The 23,992-nt window shown below is 39.1% G+C and overlaps 2 protein-coding genes across 6 annotated transcripts in view; both read left to right on the top strand.

The window, feature by feature from the left end:
* Window positions 1–1,866, top strand: part of myo9b (myosin IXb) — a 28,028-nt gene extending 26,162 nt beyond the window's left edge. For 4 of the 5 annotated variants that reach the window (XM_051398699.1, XM_051398710.1, XM_051398688.1 and 1 more), the window contains one exon: window positions 735–1,866. In XM_051398699.1, coding sequence (XP_051254659.1) covers window positions 735–1,018 — 284 coding nt within the window. In that variant the 3' untranslated portion in view covers window positions 1,019–1,866. The remainder of the gene's footprint in view (window positions 1–734) is intronic. The other variant, XM_051398727.1, reaches the window with a different exon arrangement.
* Window positions 1,867–3,730: 1,864 nt separating this feature from the next.
* On the top strand, window positions 3,731–23,456 carry mfsd14a2 (major facilitator superfamily domain containing 14A2). Its single transcript, XM_051397538.1, has 12 exons — window positions 3,731–3,976; window positions 7,260–7,355; window positions 10,316–10,378; window positions 11,636–11,763; window positions 11,995–12,109; window positions 12,295–12,513; window positions 14,101–14,214; window positions 16,479–16,550; window positions 17,204–17,316; window positions 19,398–19,495; window positions 19,647–19,804; window positions 19,892–23,456. The coding sequence occupies exons 1-12, from the start codon at window positions 3,893–3,895 to the stop codon at window positions 20,102–20,104; spliced, it is 1,473 nt and encodes a 490-aa protein (XP_051253498.1). The 5' UTR covers window positions 3,731–3,892; the 3' UTR covers window positions 20,105–23,456.
* Window positions 23,457–23,992: the final 536 nt, after the last annotated feature.

The raw sequence follows: 23,992 nt of genomic DNA, 5'->3' as shown, positions 1-23,992 counted from the left end.
AACTTCATGTGTTTTTTTTTTTTGTTGCATGCCCCCACAATGGCAAATGGTAAATTGAATAATATCTCCTCATGATAGAAGATAAGAAACCAACGATGACCAAAACATCATAGTCAAGGGTTCAGTATGCTTCAGACATACTGTCCAACATGTCATTCAACCTTGTCCAAAGGCAAAAGTATATGAATGGCCAGACTCTAAGCCTGCTTTCAGCTTTCATAGTTGTCAAAAAACTATGATCCAGGAAGCCCGGTTCAAAACTGTGTAAAGTTTTCATGGTGGCAATTATTTCATCTCTTATAATAATGATTATGAGGTTAACCGTAGAAACACGCCGTTAGAAAGTAACCTATGTGCCAGGAATGTGTGCTTGATTGGTCATCGCAGCATCGTGTCGGATGGCAATGTGTACAAAATGCTTCGTTTAGAGCATACTGGCACCTTAGACTATTCAACAAGCACTTTATTTGAGGCCCTTACAAAGGAGTTACAGCATAAATGATCTAATTAGATGTTAAGCATCGAAGCTACTCTAGCTACATATCCTCTTCAACCCTACAGGCATGTGCCGTCATGAGAATACCAGCTTCTTTTTATATCTTATTCATCTTCTGTTTATTGTTTCCTTTAGTAAGCTACAATATCAAACCAATGCAGGAACTTAGGGTTGAAAGTAAGTGTGTACTAAAATTTCATAGCAGATATTTTTACTAGTCTTATTTTTCTATTTCCAGGAAAGGTGACCATGCGATTGAAAACCCAGAAACCCAACTGTCCGCCTAAACCTCCTGACCTGGGGCAGAGAGTCAGAAGTTTAATGGCTCAGACAGATGACGGACAGAGAGAGTTCGCACTAGGACAAAAGACAGATGCTACCCAGTCCATGTGCTTCCTTCCCAGTGAAGACTACTCCCCCCCAACCGACAAGCCCCAAATCACCAGTAAGACTTTAAGCGGGAGCTTCGACGATCTGGACATCCCTTACATTGATGAGGATGACGATCTACCTGCAGCATAAACGCCAGTTGTAATAACTGCAATATTCTCAGATATGTGTTAATAGAAGACAAAAAAGTAACTGTGCACTTTGTTTTATGGACATTTCCATTTGTCGCTGCTGCTATGGAAACAAAGTGATTTGAGAATTTATATATATATTTAAAGGGAGATCATACATGGGACAGTCTATTCAGGGTTTTTATAACAAATCAGGAGAAAGACCCAACAGCCAGGACTGCTCAGGCTCTTTATACCACTACACTGTATGCAATTTTAAACATATTTCAGAATTGTACAGTACACGTTTTATAAAAGGTAGGTATTTTGGGACCAGTTCTGTGAAGCTGTGTTTCATCTGTAGAGAAAAACAGGACATGATGAGGAGCAACAAGGGCCTCTTTTACTAATGGACATTATTCTGAGCTCAATTACTGTGGTACTAATGGGAGTTTATCATGTTTTGTGGGGGGGGGGGGACAGAGTGTCTTATATTTGTACCAGAAAGTTCCGTAAGATTGTACATAGTGACATTGTATTTTGGGCTCTCGTTGAGTGTATTGTTTTGTATCTGAAATGTTTCAGTTGTGTTTTTCTGCTTTTCGTTTTGCTCTGTTATATAAGTGTTGTGACTGAGCACTGATGGTCATATTGCTGCCTTTTTAGACTGACTGAAATACTTTCCTCTGTCACTTTTCTTGGTACTGCAAAGCCGTGCCGTTTCACCAAGTAACAACATTTTGTCTATACGTGTAGGTTTTTAAAAAAAAATATGCATGCCTGTACATTTTATAAGGGGTAGGAATAATGCATATCCTCTGAGTTTGACCTTTGTCACCAACAGAAATAAACTGACCGTTTTCAGATGTCTCCTGCTGTAATACAAATGATTAGAGCCAATAATGCAGCATTGAAGTGTCTTAACAGTATATGGCATATTATAGTTTAAAAAAAAAAGACCTAGACAAAAAATACTACACATGATAGAGAAAGCTTATGGAAGAATGCAGCTAATAAAAAAAATAAAGAACATAAACCATCATTTGAATAGATGTATCTCTCAGTTATTTTAGAAAAGGCCAGGTTTTATATTAGTATTTTGAATGCTGATGATTACATCGGTTCTATTATTGATGCTACACTTTTGGACAAGCAGGGGAGATTTAATAACAAAACATAATAATCCTAATATTTATTTTGAATAACTCATTAGATATCACTATATATATAATATATATATAAATATCACATCTGGGATCACCGTCAACTTCTTTACTGTTATATGTGAGGACAGTTCATGAGGGCAGTTTTAAAGAGAAAAAGATACTCTTATGTGTCAATGAGATTATAAATTAAAATAATACTTATAGCAGATCATTCTGGGCAAAATGTTGATTTTCTACTGACATGTTATTCTGAAGAGAAATGTGGAACTTGTCAATGTTCATTTTGAGTCATGAATCTTACTTAAAAGTGAACTCTGAACTAACTATTACGAAATCTTTTTACTGGTAAGAAACGCCTTCTGCTCTCCAGAGAAAGAACATTTTGAAATTAATACTTCCATATAAATTTGTTATATTACATCTTAGTTTGATCTTCACCAAGTGTGCATTTCAGAACTCCAAACTTCCAGGTCTTTTTAGTGACTCTGTATACATTTCTTGCAGCTGCACACATCCTGTGGTAGGTTTCCAGCACAAAAGGTTTCGTTTTGAATCATTTCCCTTCACTTTCTGTTTCCTATAATCTTAAAATGTAGTAATAGTAAACACTCCCATTCAGGCATGTGTTTTATGGACCATAGTTCTTTGTTATCCTGTAAAATGATGGATATTGTGCTTCAGAATCCAGTGACGTGCTCTTTTTACATGGATTAATTACAGGTGATTGCCTTTGGGTAAAGCCTAATATGTGTAAATGGCAAGAGAGCATACTTAACTTCAGATATTTCAAATCTCTTATAACAGTAACAATGTAAACAAAGCAGATCATTTCAATCAATATTTTAGTGTTTTCCTGCATTGTATTTTATTGTATTGTATGGACAAGGGACAACTTGATAAAATGTTTTCAACCTAACAAAATACTCAAAAAGAGAAGAAAGAGGAAAAAGAGTGACTGGCAAGATAAAACAATATAATAACATAATAAGGAGCTATCAAAACCATTAAATTCACATATATAATAGAGTAGAGTGGACAGAAAAAGCTAGGCAGCCGACTTTATCTATTCTCTGTCAGGGATTTTAGATTTTTATAAGTTTGCTAGAATTTTGCTAGAATTAATACTAATATTAAAACAGAGATTAATTAAATTGGTTATGTTTGTTTTTACTTTATTGATTGATTTAATTTGAATTCTGGAGGATTATCAAGCCTTAAAGACTTTTGAATTAATTTTTTTTCCTTTGTATTATCTCTATGTCTAAGCTATTAGTTAATTGGTTTCAATAGGGTCCGGGAAGTAATTGAACATCTTGTACACTTTCTTGGTAAACACAGCAAGTCACCATATAAGGGATTTCCTCTTTGCACCCCGAACCCGCGGTGTAATGTTCACATTCACCATTTGAGGATCAATAACACAACGTTTTTTGTTTTTTTGTTTTTTCAACCAATCAGAGGCACAGTTTTGACATGCTTGGTCTGTCAGGCAGCCAATCGCTGAGCGGCGTTGCACTGGGAGGGCGGGACTACATCTTTGTTCAGGAAGAAGGGTTGAAGTGAGGCGGGGATGAGAAATCATCATCATTTACCGTAGTTAGCTCGCTGCTAGCTGCCCGGAGCCGACTGCCGAGGTCCTGTGAGCGTACTGGCCGAAATCAGTACATTATTTTTACTTTCGACAGGCGCAACGATGACCCTCTGACACCAAGGATGGACATAAGTTAACAATGACGGGGGAGAAAAAGAAGAAAAAGCGGCTGAACCGCAGCATTCTTCTTGCAAAGAAAATTATAATAAAAGATGGAGGAAGTGTGAGTTAAATATTTATTTATCTTCGTTAACTCAGCTTCGCCCCCCTTTGAGCCACAGCTGAAGTTAGTTAGCCGGTTGGTGTGTTTGTTTAATTTAAAATAAAAAATAAAAAAAACGGGGGTTAGTCGTGGCGTCCTCGACGGTTGGCCCCAACGGTTAGAACGTTGACCGTTAGTCCGCCTCGCGAACTGTGCTAACGTTAGCTCTGAAGTAGCACAACGTTAGCGGGCCTACGTTTACACGTCAGCTCAGGTAACGCTAGCTGGCTGATGTCAACGCTAGCTGTGGGTTTTTTTTTCCCTTTTTATCTCACTAAAGGTAATTCAGGTACTCCCGATTGATGCCTTTATTTAACTTACACCAGCAGTTGGTTTTAACGCTGATGTTAACCGGGCCACCTCGTTGTTAAAACATCTTGTTGGAAATTACGTGTGACAGTGCATGCGGCTAGGTTACCATCAGTTAGCCCGCTAGCATATTGTGTTTAATTGGATATATTTGTGCCCTGCTGCAGTTCAACAAGATGCTGTGTTTATTTTCGCTTTAAGCCACCGTTTGTACCACCCGAGTTAAGTGTTTAAGAGACAAAGAAAGGTAACCTGTCAGACGACGTGAGACACCCTGAGTCGATAATGCGGTTTACAAATGGACGTTTCAACTCTGGGTTTGTTAACGTTGGTTGTAAACAAGCATCCACAGTCAGCTTACATGGACTGCTTTTAAACATAACATCCGCGGTGTAACTCAGCTTATAAATTACACGATGACTGTTCAGACTGTGTTGTTAATGATTGGTTGAAATGTCACCCAGAGGTTGTTGGTTGTTGGTTTTGTGTCACATTTACTCCTTTCTCTGTGTCACTGACACCTGTAGACCAGGTGTGATGATGCCCTCCTATAATGTGATATGATGCCCTTAAATGGAAACACAACAAACTTCCTCAATAGGCAGGTGAAACACTCAGCTCTCTATCATCACATCAGGTGTTGTAGTCATTTGGATCATGTAGTTGGTGGAAGTGATGATTGTCCCAAATTAGGCTGCTGGCAAAGAGCGAGTATGGTAGGATTGTTATAAATACAGTGAGGCATCAGTGCTGGTTATGTAATCAGTTGGACAGCAATGGCAAACATGCTGGATGTCCATATGAAGACACACACAGTTGTAATCACAGTGAAGAGAAGTAGAAACATGCCCCCCCCCCCAGTACGTACGGTCCTTAGTTTGTTGTTATTGCCTTACTGTATTACTGCGGCGAGGTCTGACCACTCAGCCATTAAGATTTCACTCTCCACATTCAGCCATAGCGTCTAATAGGCTTAGAAGATTAGTCAATAACAAAATTGTGAGCCATAGATGGTCATAATTTCATAGACGGGAAGTTGCAACATCCGTCCTATGAGACTGTTACAGATTGTTCCTCATTTTCTTAGTAAGACAGGTGGTGTGATCGTAGACTTGTCGTGGAACAAAAGTGGTGGGAGTTACCTCTGAATTGCTTCTTGCACCCTCGTCGGCCATACCCAGACCTATATACTGGTGTTCTGTGACGCGCATAGGGAAATTACAAACCACAGGAGCGAGACAACTAGCAGCAAGTGTCTTTAAGTTGGTCTTGGCCTCTTTTACAGTCTCCACAATTATCCCTCCTCGCTGTGTTTCCTACCACAGCTCAGCATCCATGTTCACTCTAGCACACTTTCTCTTCACCTTACAGACTTGTATAGATTTTACTGTGCTGCGGTGTAGTGACTTATTCTCCAGGGAGTGGGTTTTATGTACGTAAGAAGGATGTCTATTTGTGTTTTACTCATTACAAATAGAGGTCTGTATTTAGAGTGACCCAGGAAACTATAGCGCAGATTATTTTTGTTATTTTACCTGTTAGAATAAACCGTTTGGTTCCTGGCTGTGGAATTTAAATGAAGAAATGTTTGACTAAAGCATTTTTTAATGATGGATTTTAGATTTAATTTAAGTAATTTTGTGCCAGTAAATAGGCTACACAATCACAGATGACACTGTACCATAGATTAATGTGAAATTAAATGAGTCTTCTCTTGATTCACAGTCTGTGCATTTACTTGACTTACTTGTAATCAGAGTAAGGCAATATAACTAATACTGCAGATGTCACATAAACAGCTTAACCGCGTTGTCTCATTCACATTAATGTCGTAATTAGCGTAAGTACGACTGGATTAATAGACCCACACTGCTTGCCTGCTTTTAAATTAGTCTTGGTTTGTATGCAGCTTAGTCACTTTCTGTTTTGGGATTTTCGATTTTGTCCCTGCGCGGGCTCTCCGAGGCTCATCTTGTAGCGGTGGGTTGGAGAAAAAATAGCTTGTGGCAGGGGAAAAAATTAAACGGCTTAATTTTGGCAGCAGATAAACAGCTTTTTTAAAAAAAATTATAGTCAGTTATAGTTAGAAATAAAGTTCATCAGTGTAAAAAAATAACAGATGCCATATTAATGTTCTCGTGTCCTGTTCGTCTGCAGGATACAGCTATTTTTATTAGGCAACGTGTAAACTCAGTTTAAGGAATTTACCATGAATTAATCTTTTTATTTACAGCAATCAAATTAATTGCGTGGATTAGGGCTCCACAATAACGAAGTATATAACCATGTGCAATATTCAAATAGCAGAAGCTGCAATTTTTTGATACAGATAAAATGTAAGTACTGTAGTGCTGCCAGATGACCGGGCCTACAAATCTTGTTCTCTCGATGTTTGTGTGGTACGGACCCCAACAAATGTGACACGGTGTGAAAAAAAAAAAAAAAATCCCAGACTAATGAATCCTATCGCAATTATAATATATGTCAAAATTATTGATTAAATTAATGATATCATATATACCCCTAACGTAAATCCAGTGATTGTAGTGTATTGTGTCCAGTAAGCAGATTTCAGTAGTTACATGAAGGAAATATACATTTAAATTTCACTTAAAGGGAAAAAAAAAGGACAAGTCACAGTACTTCTAATAGGATTGGTTGCTTGTTTAATTCAGCATTCACTTCTGTATTGGCTAAGTCAAAATTCCTTGCAATTGGGTGAAAGAAATTACCCAACTACCAACCTTTCAACAGGATCAGGTGATGTAGAGTCCTTGTATCACTAGACAAATGATGCCTTGAAATAGATTCCAGCTTAAGGTTGGATCAGTTAATGTGTTACCATTAACACGCACTTTGAAGCACGCTAAAATGTTTGTAGCCTGTTCGCTGATCACCTCTCTATTTGTATGTGTTTCTCTCTGTCTCCCTCCAGCCTCAGGGAATCGGTGAGCCCAGTGTTTACCACGCTGTGGTGGTCATCTTCCTGGAGTTTTTTGCATGGGGTCTCCTTACCACCCCGATGCTCACGGTAAGCCAGGATTTACACACACACACACACACAGACGCACTGTTTTGTAAACTGGCATAACGGTTTGCAATGTATTCATACGCCTACACCTCTGTTTTCTGGAAATGTTGCCAAAGAGTGGCCTTTTCCCATTGACTGGAATCACACAAGGCCCATCAGTGTCCATAAATGATTGAATTCCTAATCAAATGAGCGAGGCCCTGTGTGACGCAGTTTTGTTTTTTTGTGTGCATGTGTTGGCAGATGTTTTGCCAAGCGCTAATGGACTGAGAAATATGAAAAGGGCATCAAACAATTGTATTGTCTAAGCACCAGTTCTTTGTTGGAAAGGCTTATCAGGGGGGTTACTGGTTTGTTTTGTTGTCAGGCCACAGCACAGATGCCTGCCCCGGTGCACCGCGGTGTAGCGTGGTCTGCTACTGGCAACTCAAACAGCGTTATTTAGTAGATTTCCAGAAGGCAACCTGTGTTTCTGAAAAATTCTGGCACCACAAAATTACAGGTCAATAATTAAAAAAACACAGATGATCATTTCCTCAAAAAACAGATCTAATTTGTAAGCAAAGTGCTAAGATGACTCATAATGATGATGTGCTTCATTTCATACCAGCAGGGATCATGTATTAATAGTTTTTTCCTTTAGCTTTCAATAGTTCAGCCAAGCTCTGTATTCATTCAGTTCCTGTCTGTTTTTTTATGTGTTTTCTCTACCTACGTAAATTACTTTGGGTAGAAACTAGTATCCCAAACAAATGATGAGCAAACATCTGTGAGCCACATGATGTAAACCAGACAGGCTTATGCAATGCATGCTTTTCAGCAGTCTCTTGTTTGAAGAGGTGGTTGTGTGTGTAACTGTTAAGCATTAATTACTGGGGGTTTGTTGCCCTCAAGATCCTGGGGCGGAGGCAGGATTTGCATTTTGGACTAATCAGAGGGCGCCTGAAGATGAGAGGGACTGCTTCACTGCTCCCAATGAGCGCACTGCTTCATTAGTATCCAGCAGCAACAGTCTTCACTGAGCATTCACAGGCTGTATGTGTTGGGTAACTGACTCCCAGAGGAAGAGAAGGGATTCTTAGCCATGCCATGAGCTTTCCCTCCATACCCCTAAACAATAACTAGATCCTGTTGTTCAGTCTTTGTCAAGCTCCACGTGCCCTAAATTAAACTGAAGTTTCATGTTCCCACACCAGTGTCAATGACACTTGCACTCCGTACTTGCTACTTACGGGCGTTATGGACTTTGAACTGAACATCCCTTGGATTTTAACTGTGCGAACACTCCTTTCACCTACATTTCCACAAAGATAAAGTATTTTAGGAATACTGTGTCTGGCTGTATCCAGAAATACTTTAAGGCGGTTCTTTTTTATTTGTGGGACAGCGGCAGTAAACCAAGCATGCTCAAAAATAGAAAGCTTCTCCAAATCGTTATTTATTGTTATTTATTAAAGGCATCAATACACAAAGTAAACCTTTTTATGTTAATCAAAGTATTGTTGAGGCCTCTGCGGGGTATAGACTCTCTGAGTCCTTCGTAGTCTGTAATGAAAGTTCGATAGCAGAGCAGTTTACCAGAAGTTTGTCATCTAAGAACCATCGAACGGATGTCACTGAAAGTCAAATGTAGTGACAGAGATTTCACAAAGAGATTAGATTATTGTGCTCCTCGATATTACACAACTTTTTTTTAACCCGGTCTCACAATCATATTCACTAAAAGTAAAAATTCTCACCCTTAACAGAGCAAATGGAAACAGTTTGTAACAGGTAGTAGTTTTCATCCTGTCTATAAATAATCATGAATGTGACCTGTAGCCATGACAACACTTAGTACAGACCAAAAAGTGGAAACTGCAAACCACAACTGGAACTGGAAACTATTGAGGTCAAACCAACTAACCAAACTGCTCAAACAAGTGAGCCAGGTATAAACAAAACTTATTCTGTACAAATGTGTTTACAATACAAACTCAGATTTGACAATGCTAACCTTTTTTTTTTTTTTAAAAGGTTGATTTATGGCTAAAGTGCATTAAACAGGATTTAGCGCTCACTTAAGGAACGACAATACTTTTTCTCTGCCGGGTGATCCTACCAGCAATGAATTTGTATGAATGCCTAAATCTCTATTTACAGGTGTAGACCAGCATACCAATGAGGCACAATCGAAATTCAAACATCTGGTAATCCTTTGAATGTGTGGGGGGCAACAATTTGGAACAACTTACCAGATAAAGTCAGATGTTCAGAATCTAGTACATTTAGTAAAAACAAGTTTAAAAACATTTTATGAAATGGAAAGACGAGAGATGAGTCAGTGTATTAAGTATTTTCGTAAATATGTACAGTTTGTATAAGGAGTAATTCTGCTATCAGTAATATAGTAGGAGCACAGCCTTCTGGTGTGTTATGATTTGGGTCACCCTGGGCCACTATGGAAATAAGCTATTTTAACTTTTAGTGTTTTTATCTGTCATGTTTAAATTTGATGCATAACACTTTGTCTGTTTTGTGTGATATTACAGTTTCATTTTGTTGTTCTGCATGTCTGTGTTTTTGGTTTGTCATTGATTTGAATCAGTGTGTTTTTGTTGGTGTTTTCCTGCCAAACCAGTTTAATGATCCTCAACGTGACGGTCAAAGTCCTGTAGAAAGTGTCCGAAAACACACACGTAAAAGATAGAATATTTATGTTTTAATGTTGATGTGTGCAATATTCTGTTTTATTTCAGGGAAAATGTGCAACATGATTGGATTCATGGTTTTATTTTTTTAATTGTAGCCCTCCCTCATTTGGTACATTTTCTGGATCTCCCGTGGCGTCACAGTTCTCTAGCTTAGTATAAGTTTAACTTTGGAAAGTACATAAACCACTGTACGTCACTGTTTGTAATGTGATGCAGGTTATGTGGATAACATGGTTTCATCTGGTGTTATCTGTGTTTGTTCTCCAGGTATTACACCAGACATTCCCCCAACACACATTCCTGATGAATGGTCTTATTCATGGTGTCAAGGTAAGACATCAGTAAACACAAACACAATAGCTTGGTTCTAAACAACATCAATATAACGGTGAGACACACAGACTGACAACAACGGCACGTAACGCCATACATTAATGTGCTTTTTGTGTTTTTAAGTACTACAGCTGCTGTTAAGTAACATCCTTCTTCAGCACTGCAAGTTTGTCTTGCTTTTGGAAGATTTGCTGAACATGTGCGCTCTTGTTCAGCGGTGCTCTGTTTGACACTCAGTGACATGTTAACACCTGCAAGCTGTCCAGCAACCATAGCAGGTTCCCCAGATGGCCACAGAATAGCTCGTGGAAGCACCGTCGAGGGTGAAGTGCCTCAAGTGCACATTGACGGTCTTAATTCAAGGAAAGAAAGTGTCTAAAGATAGTTACACCAGAGGACATGCTAGTAATTATTTTAGATTTTCTTGTCGTTATGGCTGTTGTGATGTCCACAGAAAACATTTGTTATTCTCTGTTTGAGAAATAATCACCCCGAAACTAAATTGAGTTGACAAATCTATTATTGTCCACCATAAACCACTTATGACAGTCTGTCAAACATAATGGATTGATTGATTGTTTTGGCAAGACAAAAAAGAAACGAATGCAAACAAATGTTTTCATGATGACAAAAATTAACCATTATTAAGTATTAACCATATTTTAGATTAAATAATTGACTGTTATTAGCAAGATGAGACAGTTTTAAAGATTGTCTATGTGCTCAGGCTCTTCTCTTCAGCATGTGTCAATCAGTATGTCCCCCACTTCAAACCAGACCGCACACCAGCAGGCCTTAGGTGCTTTGTTATTGTCTTGTTTTCTCTGGCTTCATGTCTTTATTTAGAGCAGGAAAACCCTTTCTTTCCAGCCTGCGAGCTACAACAGCTCAGTGATACCAGACTTCACAGTCCATATAGAGGACTTTAAATTGTCTAACCCTAAATAATAGAAATAATTGTAAACATTGTGGCTGCCTTTGTGCCAGAATGACTATGTAAAGTACAGACTAAAGCTATGTTGGCGTGTTTGGTGTTAAGTTTCCACTGGAGAGTTGGCTGTAAGGACAGTTTCATGTATAGATTATACTTACATTTTGTACATTGCCCTCTACCAAATATGCAAGTTTAAAAAAGGTCTTTGTTGTTGTATCAAAGTCCCTGCGAATTTATGAGTGGTAACTTCACTCAAGTTATCCATTTACAGCACTTTTCTGATACATCCACCCCACTCTCTGTTTCTCTATACTTTCCAGGGCCTATTATCATTTCTCAGTGCTCCCCTGATTGGAGCATTGTCAGACGTATGGGGACGCAAGTCATTCTTGCTGCTTACGGTCTTCTTCACGTGTGCGCCCATTCCACTGATGAAGATCAGCCCATGGTGAGTGCAAACACAGACAGCTATATAAACTTATTCAGCCTTGTTTTAAGGGAGAAGGTGAAGTCTTGTCCTGTGCTGGCTGAAATACACTATAATGCAATCTAATACAAAAATAGAATAAACTGGCCTATTTAACAACAATTTAAACTTCACAGAAGTAGGCTTTACAGTGTAAAATGGTTTAGTATCCAGTAGCCTGTGCTGACAAGCTAAACTCCTTCCTTCTTTCAGGTGGTACTTTGCAGTCATCTCCATGTCCGGCGTCTTTGCCGTCACCTTCTCTGTGATCTTTGCCTATGTGGCGGATATCACGCAGGAGCATGAGAGGAGCACAGCATACGGTTTGGTAAGGAGATAGTTCACCAAGACAGAATCCTCTTAAAATGTTTGTCTTTAAACACCTCCAGAATGATTATGTAATCCATGGAGGATTTATCCGTTAAGAATCATGCTTGTATTCAGCTTCACACAAAAAGATAACAAAGAAAGATCAATCCCTTCTCATTTTGCTCTGCTTCTCCTTCCCTCCAGGTATCAGCCACATTTGCAGCCAGCCTGGTTACCAGCCCGGCCATCGGCGCCTACCTATCTGTAGCCTATGGTGACACCTTGGTGGTGATCCTGGCCACAGCCATTGCCCTGCTCGACATCTGCTTCATCTTGGTGGCTGTACCAGAATCATTGCCAGAGAAGATGAGGCCAGCATCATGGGGAGCACCCATCTCCTGGGAACAGGCAGACCCTTTCGCTGTGAGTAACAACATAATACATAATGATAATTACTAGTCAATTACTCAATTGCACAGTTTTTCAACCAACCAGCAGGTGACTGCAGTGAGTTTTATCTGCTTTTTTATTTGAATAAAACAAGCTATCTAGTTGAAGCTTTTACTTCATAGTGAAATGGATCTATGTAATTGAATGTGTTTCCGTCAAAGAGCCTCTTGCTGGGAAGGCACTTGATAATGCTGCAAACTGTGTGCAAGGGAAGGTAGCAGTCAAATTCTTAACATATTGTTTCATTCAGTCATTAATTCTTGTATAGCTACACAATGATGCATAACCAGATTCCCTTATTATAAATAAATAGGTTTTTTTATAAGTGAATAATGCTGTACCATTAGGGATGACTTAAGGAAAGGCAACTGTAGTTTATCTTTAGTTTTGTTTGTTATGGTAGCATTTGTGTGTCTGTCAGTCTGTGTGTGTCGATCTGTTCAGATTTGGGTCCTCCTTGCTGTCTGCATTTTGCATATTTGGCAGGAAAATTGGATTTACATGAAAAAAGCAACTTATCACAAGGCTGTAAAGCAGTGTTCTGCAGCCCTCTCTGGCTGAGAGTTTCAAGCCTTTCACGTCTGACCACACCCAGCTTCCCTGATAGTAGCTCAGGTAGAGTGTGGGCCCCCCCTAAGGCTTTGGACTGGGCTCTCTGTCTCTGTACCTGTAACCTGTAACCACACCCAACAGGGTCCTGGAGTGTACCGTTACACTGCAGGAAGGTGAAAAGTTAACTATTGGAGGACAGATAGTCAGGGTGTGATTAAGTTCACAGTTTTCAAATCTGCTTTAAAAACTACAGTCAGGTACCCAGACAGTATGTACACTGAATACTTCCTATTCATATTGATCATTAAAAGATGCCTTCATAATTTGCTTCCAATGTAATTGATGGGAGGGCAAATCTCGTCTTATGTTTTAAAAAATATACCAAACTTTATCTTAAGATAATAGTCAGCAGTCTGATTGTGATAAATCAAGTTACAGCCTTTTTAGGACACATTTCCCTCTTGCGACTGTCCTTCCATGACAGCTCAGCACAGTTACACCATCCAGAGAAAGTGAAAGACACTAACATGATTGACTGCTCTCATTAACTTCAGATAAACTTTGCAATCATTCACAGAATGAGGACTGTGGATTTTGTTCCTCGTCTCTTCAGTTGGATACATGTTAAGTTTTTTAATGGCTAGTATGGACAAGAGGAAGGCTTACAGGAAGCAACAAAACCTGTTCCACTGTACACATGGGCATGTGAATGTTGTGTTTCATGGCAGATTTAAAGAAATGTGAACCTATCCTTCATATCAGTACCACCTGTATGTGTGTAGAATATATGCAAATTAAAACTTTCTTTCATAACCTCATCAGCATGAAAATATTCATTGTGATTATGTCAGGACATTGGGCAGCAGCGGTGTCTTTTATTACTTAAAGCTTATTAAATTGTCAGATACTGGTGAGTCAACATGTATAAAATGCCGCTGACTTTGCACATGTTTTAAAATATTTAGCTTTGCAACAAGTTAAATCATTTCTTGCTGTTCTTTTGGCCAGTCTCTGCGTAAGGTGGGCCAGGACTCCACGGTGCTCCTCATCTGCATCACAGTGTTTCTCTCCTACCTCCCCGAGGCCGGCCAGTACTCCAGTTTCTTCCTCTATCTCAAACAGGTAACACTTTGTTCTCCCTGCTCAAACATTAATGACTGGATTATACACACACATGACATTCAGGCACATCATGTACACTTAGTAACACATGTAATAGCACCTACTCATCCAAGTTAAGTTAATAGTTACTTATTAATAATAACTATTAAATAGTTATTTAAGGATTCTTTTTCACAGTCAACACAGCAGCAGCATTAGACAAATGTTTGTGGAGTGTAAAAAGGATTAAAAATATTCTTAATATGTGGAATCTACAAGTTATTTACGTGAAGTTGTGGTTTGTTAAGAAGGACAATACAATTTTGTATAAATTTCAGTATGTTGTGTAGGCATGGGACAAAATTAAATGTTGGTAATATTGTATATCGTCTCATCCCTAATGTTGTGTGTCTCCAGGGCTCTGCAATATGGAACAAATATCAGTAATTCATTTATTAAAATCGATATTTGTCACAGTATATAATTCGATAATGCTGCCATTTTGAAGAGTATCCTGATAAAGACTAAAGGCTGAAGAAACCAGAGGGTACAGTAGTTACATCTAAGAGTAACCTGTATTAAACCTATCATAAAAAAAATAATAATAACAGTGTAAACACTTAAATGTGCAAACATGACTTGGTTTAGAATATATTACATCTAAATGTTAACCTTTAACTTTGCAAACATGCTTTATCTGCCTTAATAAAACAATACAAATTAGCTTGTAACTTATTAAGGTAATGGTGTGGTCTCTGGGATTGTACCTTTTTTAGATGATGGTCCAAACAGCTTTCATATCATTGAAGTCGTGTTACCTTTTCTCGTCAACACTGTCCTCAGCTATGGAGGATAAAGCAAGCGCACTTATAACGAGCTCCATATGGCTGTGTAAAACAGACCGGGTGTGTTTTAAGACCGGGCAGCAAGTTACTGTGAGCAGTGGCCCAGGTTTATGTTCTGCTTGTTCAACAGTTGTTTGATAAATTGATCATGCTGTCTCCCCTTTGTTGCACTTAAGGATAATGAGCATTGTCGATGTTGACTCGAGTAAAATAGATCCTTGAGTCTGTTTCATTCCCTCCACTTTGGGCTCTGCTCTGAAGTTACACTGCGTGTGTGGAAGAGCTCAGGCCCGCCCTCGTGCAAACCACAGACGCAGAAAGGAAGAAGAAGTTGGTTTTGTGCCCCTCGGTTCCACTCATTTTCTTTCCCTAGAGGAACATCCACTTTCTTCACCGGTTGCTCAAACAATTCTTTGCATTTAGAAATGGGCATGTACTGTGACTCGCAAGCCAAAAAATGCAGACTGACTGGCTGTAAAAAGAAAAATGAACATTTTACACTCGATATGGAAAGACCTAACAGCCAGCAAGTCTGCAGCTTTTATCAAAGTTTATCATTGTTATCGACATACATTTTTTCATAATCCCATATTGAGGTCATTTTGTCCTCCAGCCGCTAACAGCATCATACTTTATCCATTTGTGCTCCTAATTAAAGGCTGGAATTACTACTGGAAAGCTCAGGGAATAATCTCAGTACAACTGGGGGAAAATTTGCCCAACACACAGTTTCACCTACATTGCTTTAAGATCAGCACGTTTGCTGAGCGGCCTATTTCAGAATGTCTCTGCAAAATGCTAACGCAGGAAACCTAATGTATTTTAAAACACAAGCAGACAGAAATGGACAGCTTCAGCTGTTATGCACTCGCACAGTAACATCTGGAAGCAGTTGGCAGCTTCGACATAAAATGACAAGGCGTAATCTCCTTTCTCAAAGTGCTTGAGGAGGCAAATGAAGATTGTTTAGTTGGTGTAAACAGTGTCAGATGAACCAGTCGGGCAAGTCTGGCACTCACACACACGTCTCATGCCTCTCTGCGACCAGCTTGAAAAAGACAGCAAAGTAGGTCTGGAGAGTCGGGGCTCACATTATTCTATACGCCTTCCTCTCTCCTTTTATGCAGAAGTTACTTTATCATATATCTCTCCACCTTTATTGTTATAAATTACACACACCTTGCACCAGCTGCTCTACTCCTGATGCTGCATATTTGACCCAAATACACCAGAGAAAACAAGAGGAGTTAAAAGATAAGCACTTTTCGTTGCTTTAAGGTGTAGTAGTAAACAGTATGTGTTTACAAAAGGCCACAAACAAAACCCCTTCTTCTTTTGTGCTTGGTAAAAAATGGGTGAAGGCTTTTTGTTTGAGATACGGGTTTGTCTCTGACTGTGCTTGTCATGTCCTGACCTGTGTTATCTCTCTCTCACCCTCAGGTCATAGGCTTCACTTCAGAGACAGTTGCTGCCTTTATTGCTGTGGTGGGGATCCTCTCAATACTAGCTCAGGTACTGAAAAAATACCCTTTTAGTATTGTTTTATTGTTGTGTTTTGTCTATAAAATGACAGAAATTAGTGAGAAATGTCTTTCTTTATTTCCCAGAGCCCAAGTTGGCCACTTGAAGTTCAAGTCAAATTGTATTTGTATATGCCAAAATCACAAATTTGCATCAAAGTGCTCTACAATCTGTACAACATGCCACACCCTTTGATCCTTAGATCCACTGTTTGGATAAGGGGAAAAAAACAGGGACAAAAGGAAGAAACTTCAAGAAGAGCAACAGAGCATTGATCCTTCTTCCAGGATGGACAAACACGCAATTACATTTGTTAGCAGAGTAGTTAAAAGTAACAATAGGGTCTTCACATTTTTTTCTTTTGGCCAGAAAAACTGCCTACAACCCAAAGTTATTCAGTTAACTATCAGAGGACAGAAAAGTAGCAATTCTTAACATTTGAGGGAGTGGAACTAGTGAAACAATTACATTTGGTTTAAATATGGTTGCAGATACATTTTCTGTCTGTTGATTAATCAACAAATTGTTTCAGATCCATGTCAGAGTCAAAATTTAAGAGCAATATGACCATTTCTAAAACTTTGCCACAATGTTTAATGCCTCCTTAGAGCTGTCTTATGACCTGTGTGCTGTGTTTTTTGCAGACGGTGGTGTTGGGGATCCTGATGCGTTCTATAGGGAATAAGAACACAATCCTGCTTGGCCTCGGCTTCCAGATCCTCCAGCTGGCGTGGTACGGCTTTGGCTCTCAGCCCTGGTCAGTAACCTCCACACCTTGTTTCTTACACACATACACACACCTTACCCCACACACCAGGAACCAGAGGTGGATTAAGAAATGTGCTTTTCAATTCCACTTATTGATTCCTGCAAGAAGTTTGGACCTTCCGTGCTTTACTTGTTATCACTTGTCATTAGCTCAGGTTCAAATATAATGATCATATAATTCAAGCAAGCAAGGAAGGAAGCAGGTTTGGTTAACATGACTTATCATTTCCTGCAGCATGGTGCAAAACCACAGTCGTAGTCTCAGTGCTTCTGAATTACTTAATAGTGGCTCATTCAACCCCAGTAAAACGGCAAATAATTAACTTGTTTAATTTAACTTCTTCATTTAATCTTTCAAGTCAAATGAATCACAAAATACTGAGACATTTATGACAAATGTTCATAATGTACTCATAATGTGCTTTTAGTCTACTAGTTTGTTTCACTTAATAACTCAAATAATATTCAAAGAAGCTGAATTATGGCCAGATAACAACCAGAATCTATAGTCAAAATAAATAAAATCTAAATGATACCCCCATACCCAGTGAACACCACACACATACAGGCACTATTGTCTTTGTCTTCTCTTTTTTTACCTTTTTAGAATTTCTTGTTGTTGTAATGCATTGATAAACCACCAGAGGGGAGTAGAGCCTTATTCTATAGCACTGTCACCAGATAGGCTGTGACACTGTAATCTGATAACTAAGACTCAGGCACCAATGTATTGTTGTAACTAGATTTTGTTTGACTAATGTAAATGCTAAAATGATTTCTTGAGAGCTTTCAGAACATATACAGAGGCATTTTACTGTCATGGAAATCACAGTTTGAGATTAAGTGCTTTTCAAAACATGTACAAACAAGTACAACTTGTGTTCATTCACTTTGCACCTGTAAATTTGAAGAAAGGTGTAAACAACCACCGCCATATACACAGCTCTCACTATCAGTTTACGGTAGGTCATAACCAGTTTCTCTTGTTGTTTTTGCCTGGAGGGGGAAGGTAGGCCGAGCATAATATCTATTGATTTGAAAGAAAACATTCACAACATGTCTCCTTGTTGCTTCTCACTGCTTTGGTCAATACCCAGGAAATTAAGTTAAATAAAGGTCAAGTTGGCCTTATTATCGGGGAGCCCTATAGCTCTCCTGGTAGAGCTGGTGCCCCATGTACCAAAAGACTGAGTCCTTGCTACAGCAGCCATGGGTTTGAGTCCCACCTGTGTCCCTTTGCTGTGTGTCAACCCCTCTCTTTCCCCCCTCTTTCCTGTCAACCTTCAGCTGGTCCTATCTAATAAAGGCAAAAAGCCTAACAAAAAAATTAAATTGGCCTTATTATATATTGAGATTAGTGTCTTTATCATGTTCACTAAAAAACAAACCGTATCGATTGTATCTCAGTGCTTCATCTGTTATAGTACAGGTTGGTTTTTTAAAAATCTTTGTTTGTAAAATAACAATATATCGATTATTTCAGAAAACAATGCATTTGTGGACGTGTGTCAGTGCAGGGCTGTTCTGAAACGTCATCACCCTTAGTACCTACCTCATACACAGTACTTGAGTAAATGTACTTTCCACTACTGGAACTGGCAAAACACTGGTTTGAACTGTGAACATGATTTCTTCTTGATAAACACGTTAAAGCTCAAACAATGATTTAATAATTGCTTTTAATTGCAGTATAAATGTATCCATACATTTAAGAACTGAAATTTAGAAGTTTCTTAACTTGCTAAACAGATCTCAGGAACAGGCTGGCAAAATGTCCATTTCATGATGCCATGGTGACATTTTTCTCTAAGCAAAGGAGGATAAAGTGCAGCAATGAATGTGTTTATGATGTGCTAATGTTTTGTTAAGTTCGAAGGTTACACAGGTTTTATGCGATCCTCTCTTTGTCATAACTTTCCTGAATAAATATATGTTTTATAGCTGCAGTTTGGTTTTAGTCTTAACAACCTTTAACTCTCATTCAAGTACATGTACCAATCCAATTTTTGAAAGGTTAAATAGCATTTATTTCTATTTGTATCCTTAACAAGTGTGTGTTGTTGGTTACAGGATGATGTGGGCTGCTGGAGCTGTTGCAGCCATGTCCAGCATCACCTTCCCTGCCATCAGCGCCATCGTGTCCCGTAACGCCGACCCCGACCAACAAGGTAACTGTCTCAAAAGCATCTCTCACCTTGTTTAATGAAGTATGTCATAAAATGGATGTCTTTCTTCTAGCTAGACAAGATATTTGACACGTTCAGGCATGTTGTGTGCTTTGCTGTGTATATGCCAATAAGAAAATCTGTCTGCCTAAAGGTGTTGTCCAGGGAATGATTACTGGGATCCGGGGCCTCTGTAACGGTTTGGGCCCTGCTCTCTACGGTTTCGTCTTCTACTTGTTCCACGTGGAGCTGACCGACACAGACAGCTCTGGGAAAGGTGCAAAGTCCAACATGGCCAACCCCACTGATGAGGTGAGCATGAATGAAAATGTACGCAAGTTGCACAATACATATAAGATGGTAGGTGTACTTAAAGTATTTCTCCTGTCATCTCTTCAGAGTGCCATTATTCCCGGTCCTCCCTTCCTGTTTGGTGCATGCTCAGTGCTGCTGTCTCTGCTGGTGGCCCTGTTTATCCCGGAGCACACGGGGCCCGGCATGAGGCCTGGCGCCTATAAGAAGCACAGCAACGGGGCACAGAGTCACTCCCACAGCCCTCAAGGCAGCGGGGCCGAGGGCAAGGAGCCGCTGCTGGAGGACAGCAGTGTATAACCTCAGCTAAGGGGGGCAGACACCCTTGCTCCATCCCAACATCCCCCCCGCACATATGGACAGATAACACACATTTTACCACATGGACACACTCTCACCTCAAGCACACATCAGACTTAAGTGCTATGAAGAGGTGTTTGTGTCCACAGCACAAATGTGGGCACTCCTTCCTAAGCAGTCCTTTTTCCTTTTTTAAAGCAGGGTATTGTGAGGACTCTCTAAAGACCCTGTGTAAGGAGAGTGTCTTGAGTATTTTTCAGGCTGCAGTGGAACGGTGTGTGTGACTTGGCTGCACTGGACTCTAATCCTTGATTTCTATAAAGCAGTAACAGAGTGGAGTACACAACAGCAACACCTGGTGCAAAACAGAAGTGATTTGGTTTAGAGTGTGAGTGGTGTATATCTCAAATGCTACTAAATCCCTGTGTGATTCTTCATATTCCTATGTAGCCAGTGAAGTGGCAACGTTGTCTGTTTGTCCAACAAGAGTGTAACAAACAGATAGTTGAGCACTTGTCTAGTGGTCTTTCACAAGCTAACATCTGTTCGGATGCTTTTCGTTGGGACTGCAGCTCTGTGAAAGAAGAAGGGAACACAGTTCTTCCTCTGTATGCTCGGCGGGGAAGCACAGCAACTGTATACCTGTGCGGGGAGTCGTTGCAGACCAGTGTTGGAGAGGCGCTGCCTAATCTAGGTTAAGATGGGTCAAACAGTTCCGATATTTAAAAAGGAGGAAAAAAAAAGAAAAAAGCTTCATAAGACCACACTTTGTTTAAACATCACACTTCTTACAGAGAGAAGTGTGAGAGAGAGAGAGACCACTTTATTAGCGGTAACTGTTTTTCAATGTTTACTTGCCATTCTCTAGATATGTAGTACAGTTTGGGTTGTATATTTTTCTCTGTTCAAACTGAAGGCTAGTTGTGCTTCAAATTCTTATTCAACAAACAAATGTTGCCTCGAAGTGACTTAATATATATATGTACATATATATATTAATTACGTAACCTGTATGAAGACCGAGGTCTGAGAAGGCTCTGTAATCTTACGCTATCGCTCCCATCGGAGCAGTTACACATTTTTTTTTATTCCTTTTTTGTTTTCATGCCCTTCCTGTTGCTTTGTTTCCTGACATTTATCACCATCAGGGTTAAGGCTTACAGAACCATGGTTTTATTTTGAAAGCCTCTGGACCACTCGGAGCTAGAGCGTTGCTATCAGCATGTCAGTGTTGGCACTGACTGTTAATACGGAGTCTTTGAATTAATATCATTAGGTTAAACAGAATATCACTCGTGCTGCTGCAGTAGATAATTCAAAGTAAGTGTGATGTAATGTTGTGGATGAATATTTCTACAGTGGTAATTGGATATGAACTCTGAAACGGTTTCACTGAATCCTTGATATTTAAGCTTCCAGTACAGTTATTAACAGGCACGGCACATTTCTCAAACAGTAACCAACAACAGATGGTAGAAATCTTAGATGTGAAGCACCTCATGGAACTGGCTTGTAACTCACAAACTCACATTTTACAGATTCTCCACAAGGGGAAGCTGTTTGCTCATTGTCAGACTCCTTCTATACATGCCAACCTGCGCCACCTGAAGGAACAAGGGTAGCTGCAACAGTAGTTCAGATGTGTGTCGCCTCCTACAGGCAAGGAAGGTAAAAAGCTGCTCCCATTTTTAGTAGATTTTCTTGTAAAAGCTGATATATTTGGGTGTTTAAAGTTTTACATTTTCCACAAACAACTGTTAGCTACGATAAAGTAAACACATCGCATCACTGAGTGTCACTCAAAGTTCAAGATTCAAGTCATTAATTTATAAAAACATGTCCTTATCAACCAGTGCTGACTACCAAAGCATAGAAAGTAAATGTCCATTAAAAAAAAGAAACTACCTTCCAGTGGATATTAAATATTGAAATTAATTGATTTAAGTAACCAGCATGGTGCTTGAGGTCAGAAATGACATGATGACATTGAGAGCATTGTGAAATATGGTCCAGTTAACTAATTCAATGTTAAACCTCAACATGCAGACATACTACAAACAAAAAGCATTAAAACTGCAGCTTTGTTACACGTCTTTGCCTGTAGATGGTGCCCATCAGTGTGTCTCTCTGCAGGTCTAAATGCTGCTGTTACTTTTCTTGCCAATAGGTGGCGCTGGTTGAACATGAAATGCAGATCTGACACTGCTAATATGGACTGTGCCTGGTTTTGGGGCTCCGCATCAGTGACACTGTGTTCCCTTTACTGTGTTAGCAACTGGTCAATTACCCTTTTTTTTTGTGTGTGTGTGTAAATTTTAACAGTTAATTTATAAATGCCACAAGTGCATTTGGATAGCCAAATTACAACCTGATGGGGAAATAGTATCTAACAGTGAGTTTCATCTATCTGAAGAGAAATGTATGTCATATATTTTGTGCCAAATTTGTTTTCTTTTGTTTGCTATTTCATACTGTGTGTGTATATGTGTGCTTGTGCACTTGAGTGATTTGGATTATTTTCTTTTTCTCTTGTCTTAATTTCTTTGGTTGAAGATTTAAGTTTTAATGCTATTTTTTTTATATATATATAGCTTTTTAAATCTTCATTTAGGAATCTTTTCAATATTGTGGCTAGATGGTAAATTATCGAATGTCCATCTGTCTGTTTTTCAGTCTCGGTCTTCATTTGATAACAAGCATTTCACCGCGGTTAGTTGCATTTGATAAGCTTATTTTTCTCCCAGATTTATCAGTAGATCATAACAAAAGTCACTGAATGTTCCAAGCCAAGCTGTACATGTTGACCACACTATATCCTCAACATTTTTGACTTAACCTGTCATAGTTTGTTTTTTTATTATTATTTCAGAGGGGGTGTTACTAGACAGGGGGCCATTGGTGTTGATTTAAACTCTAAATATCACACAGTTTCTTTTTTTATTTTTCATTTATTGGACCAACACATTGGTAAACCCATAAATTCAGATCCTACTTAAATTGGTAAGATTCTGCACCAGCCCCATGTGCACTCGTACAACTTTCAAGCAGACGACTGTAAATGTACGAAAATCACCTGTACGTACAGCAAATGTATATATTTATTGCTCAAGGAGACGGCCGCCTCTTGGTCTATTTGGTTGTATGGTGCAATTATTATTATTATATATTTCTCAAGACTTACCTGCTAGCCACTCCTGTTTTTAGTACGACGTGGTTTGTGGCCTGAACCCCCTCTCTGTGTGCCTAAAATTAGCCAAGAAATGAGTATGGCAACATAAGTAAATGGTGGTTATTATGTAAATATGGGAAACTAATGACAAACTATTTATTAAAGGTTTATTGTACAATGAAATGTTTGAGTTTGCCTCTGTGTGTGTGTGTGTTTCTGTTTCGTTTCACCTTTTATGCCAAAGCTAATTGAGTGATCAGGATGTTTCTCTCTGCAAGATATTAACTAATAATTCCTCCTCGTTTTATATTTAAAACAAGGATCCTGATGTTTTCCTAATGCCAGACTTTCTGTTTAATGTTCTAACTTTGTTCGTTGTTTGTTTAGTAATCCTGCAGCTCAGAGTTTTATTGCGGCTCTAATGCTTTCCCTCCACCTACACACTTTATATACTCAACTGGTATTAATGCACAGACTTAAGCTCATTTGTTTTCTACAGTCTGAGCCTTTCTTTATTAAAGCCACATGGAGGCAGTAGTAGAGTCTGGCAGAAACACGCCCCCCCGAGTGTTCACTGTAACACAAAAGTTGGTTTCTGTCCAAATATCGAGTAATTCCATTTTTTTATTATTAAAAGCAGCGTGTAATATCTGTAATGTGTAAGGGAAAGACGTGTTCCTCAGTAATAGTTCTGTATTATTTTTATGGGAAATAAATAT

This window comes from Dicentrarchus labrax, unplaced genomic scaffold, assembly GCF_905237075.1.
Source record: "Dicentrarchus labrax unplaced genomic scaffold, dlabrax2021, whole genome shotgun sequence".
NCBI classification, from domain to species: Eukaryota; Metazoa; Chordata; class Actinopteri; family Moronidae; genus Dicentrarchus; species Dicentrarchus labrax.
The sequence above is the reverse complement of the archived record's forward strand: the minus strand, read 5'-3'. Positions and strand labels throughout refer to the sequence as shown.

Excerpts from the sequence above, each read along its gene's own strand:
- mfsd14a2 (XM_051397538.1), top strand. The coding sequence starts at position 3,893 with ATGACGGGGGAGAAAAAGAAGAAAAAGCGGCTGAACCGCAGCATTCTT. Across the intron at positions 11,764-11,994 it reads CTGATGAAGATCAGCCCATG|GTGGTACTTTGCAGTCATCT; the intron begins GTGAGTGCAAAC and ends TCCTTCTTTCAG. Across the intron at positions 17,317-19,397 it reads GGCTTTGGCTCTCAGCCCTG|GATGATGTGGGCTGCTGGAG; the intron begins GTCAGTAACCTC and ends TGTTGGTTACAG.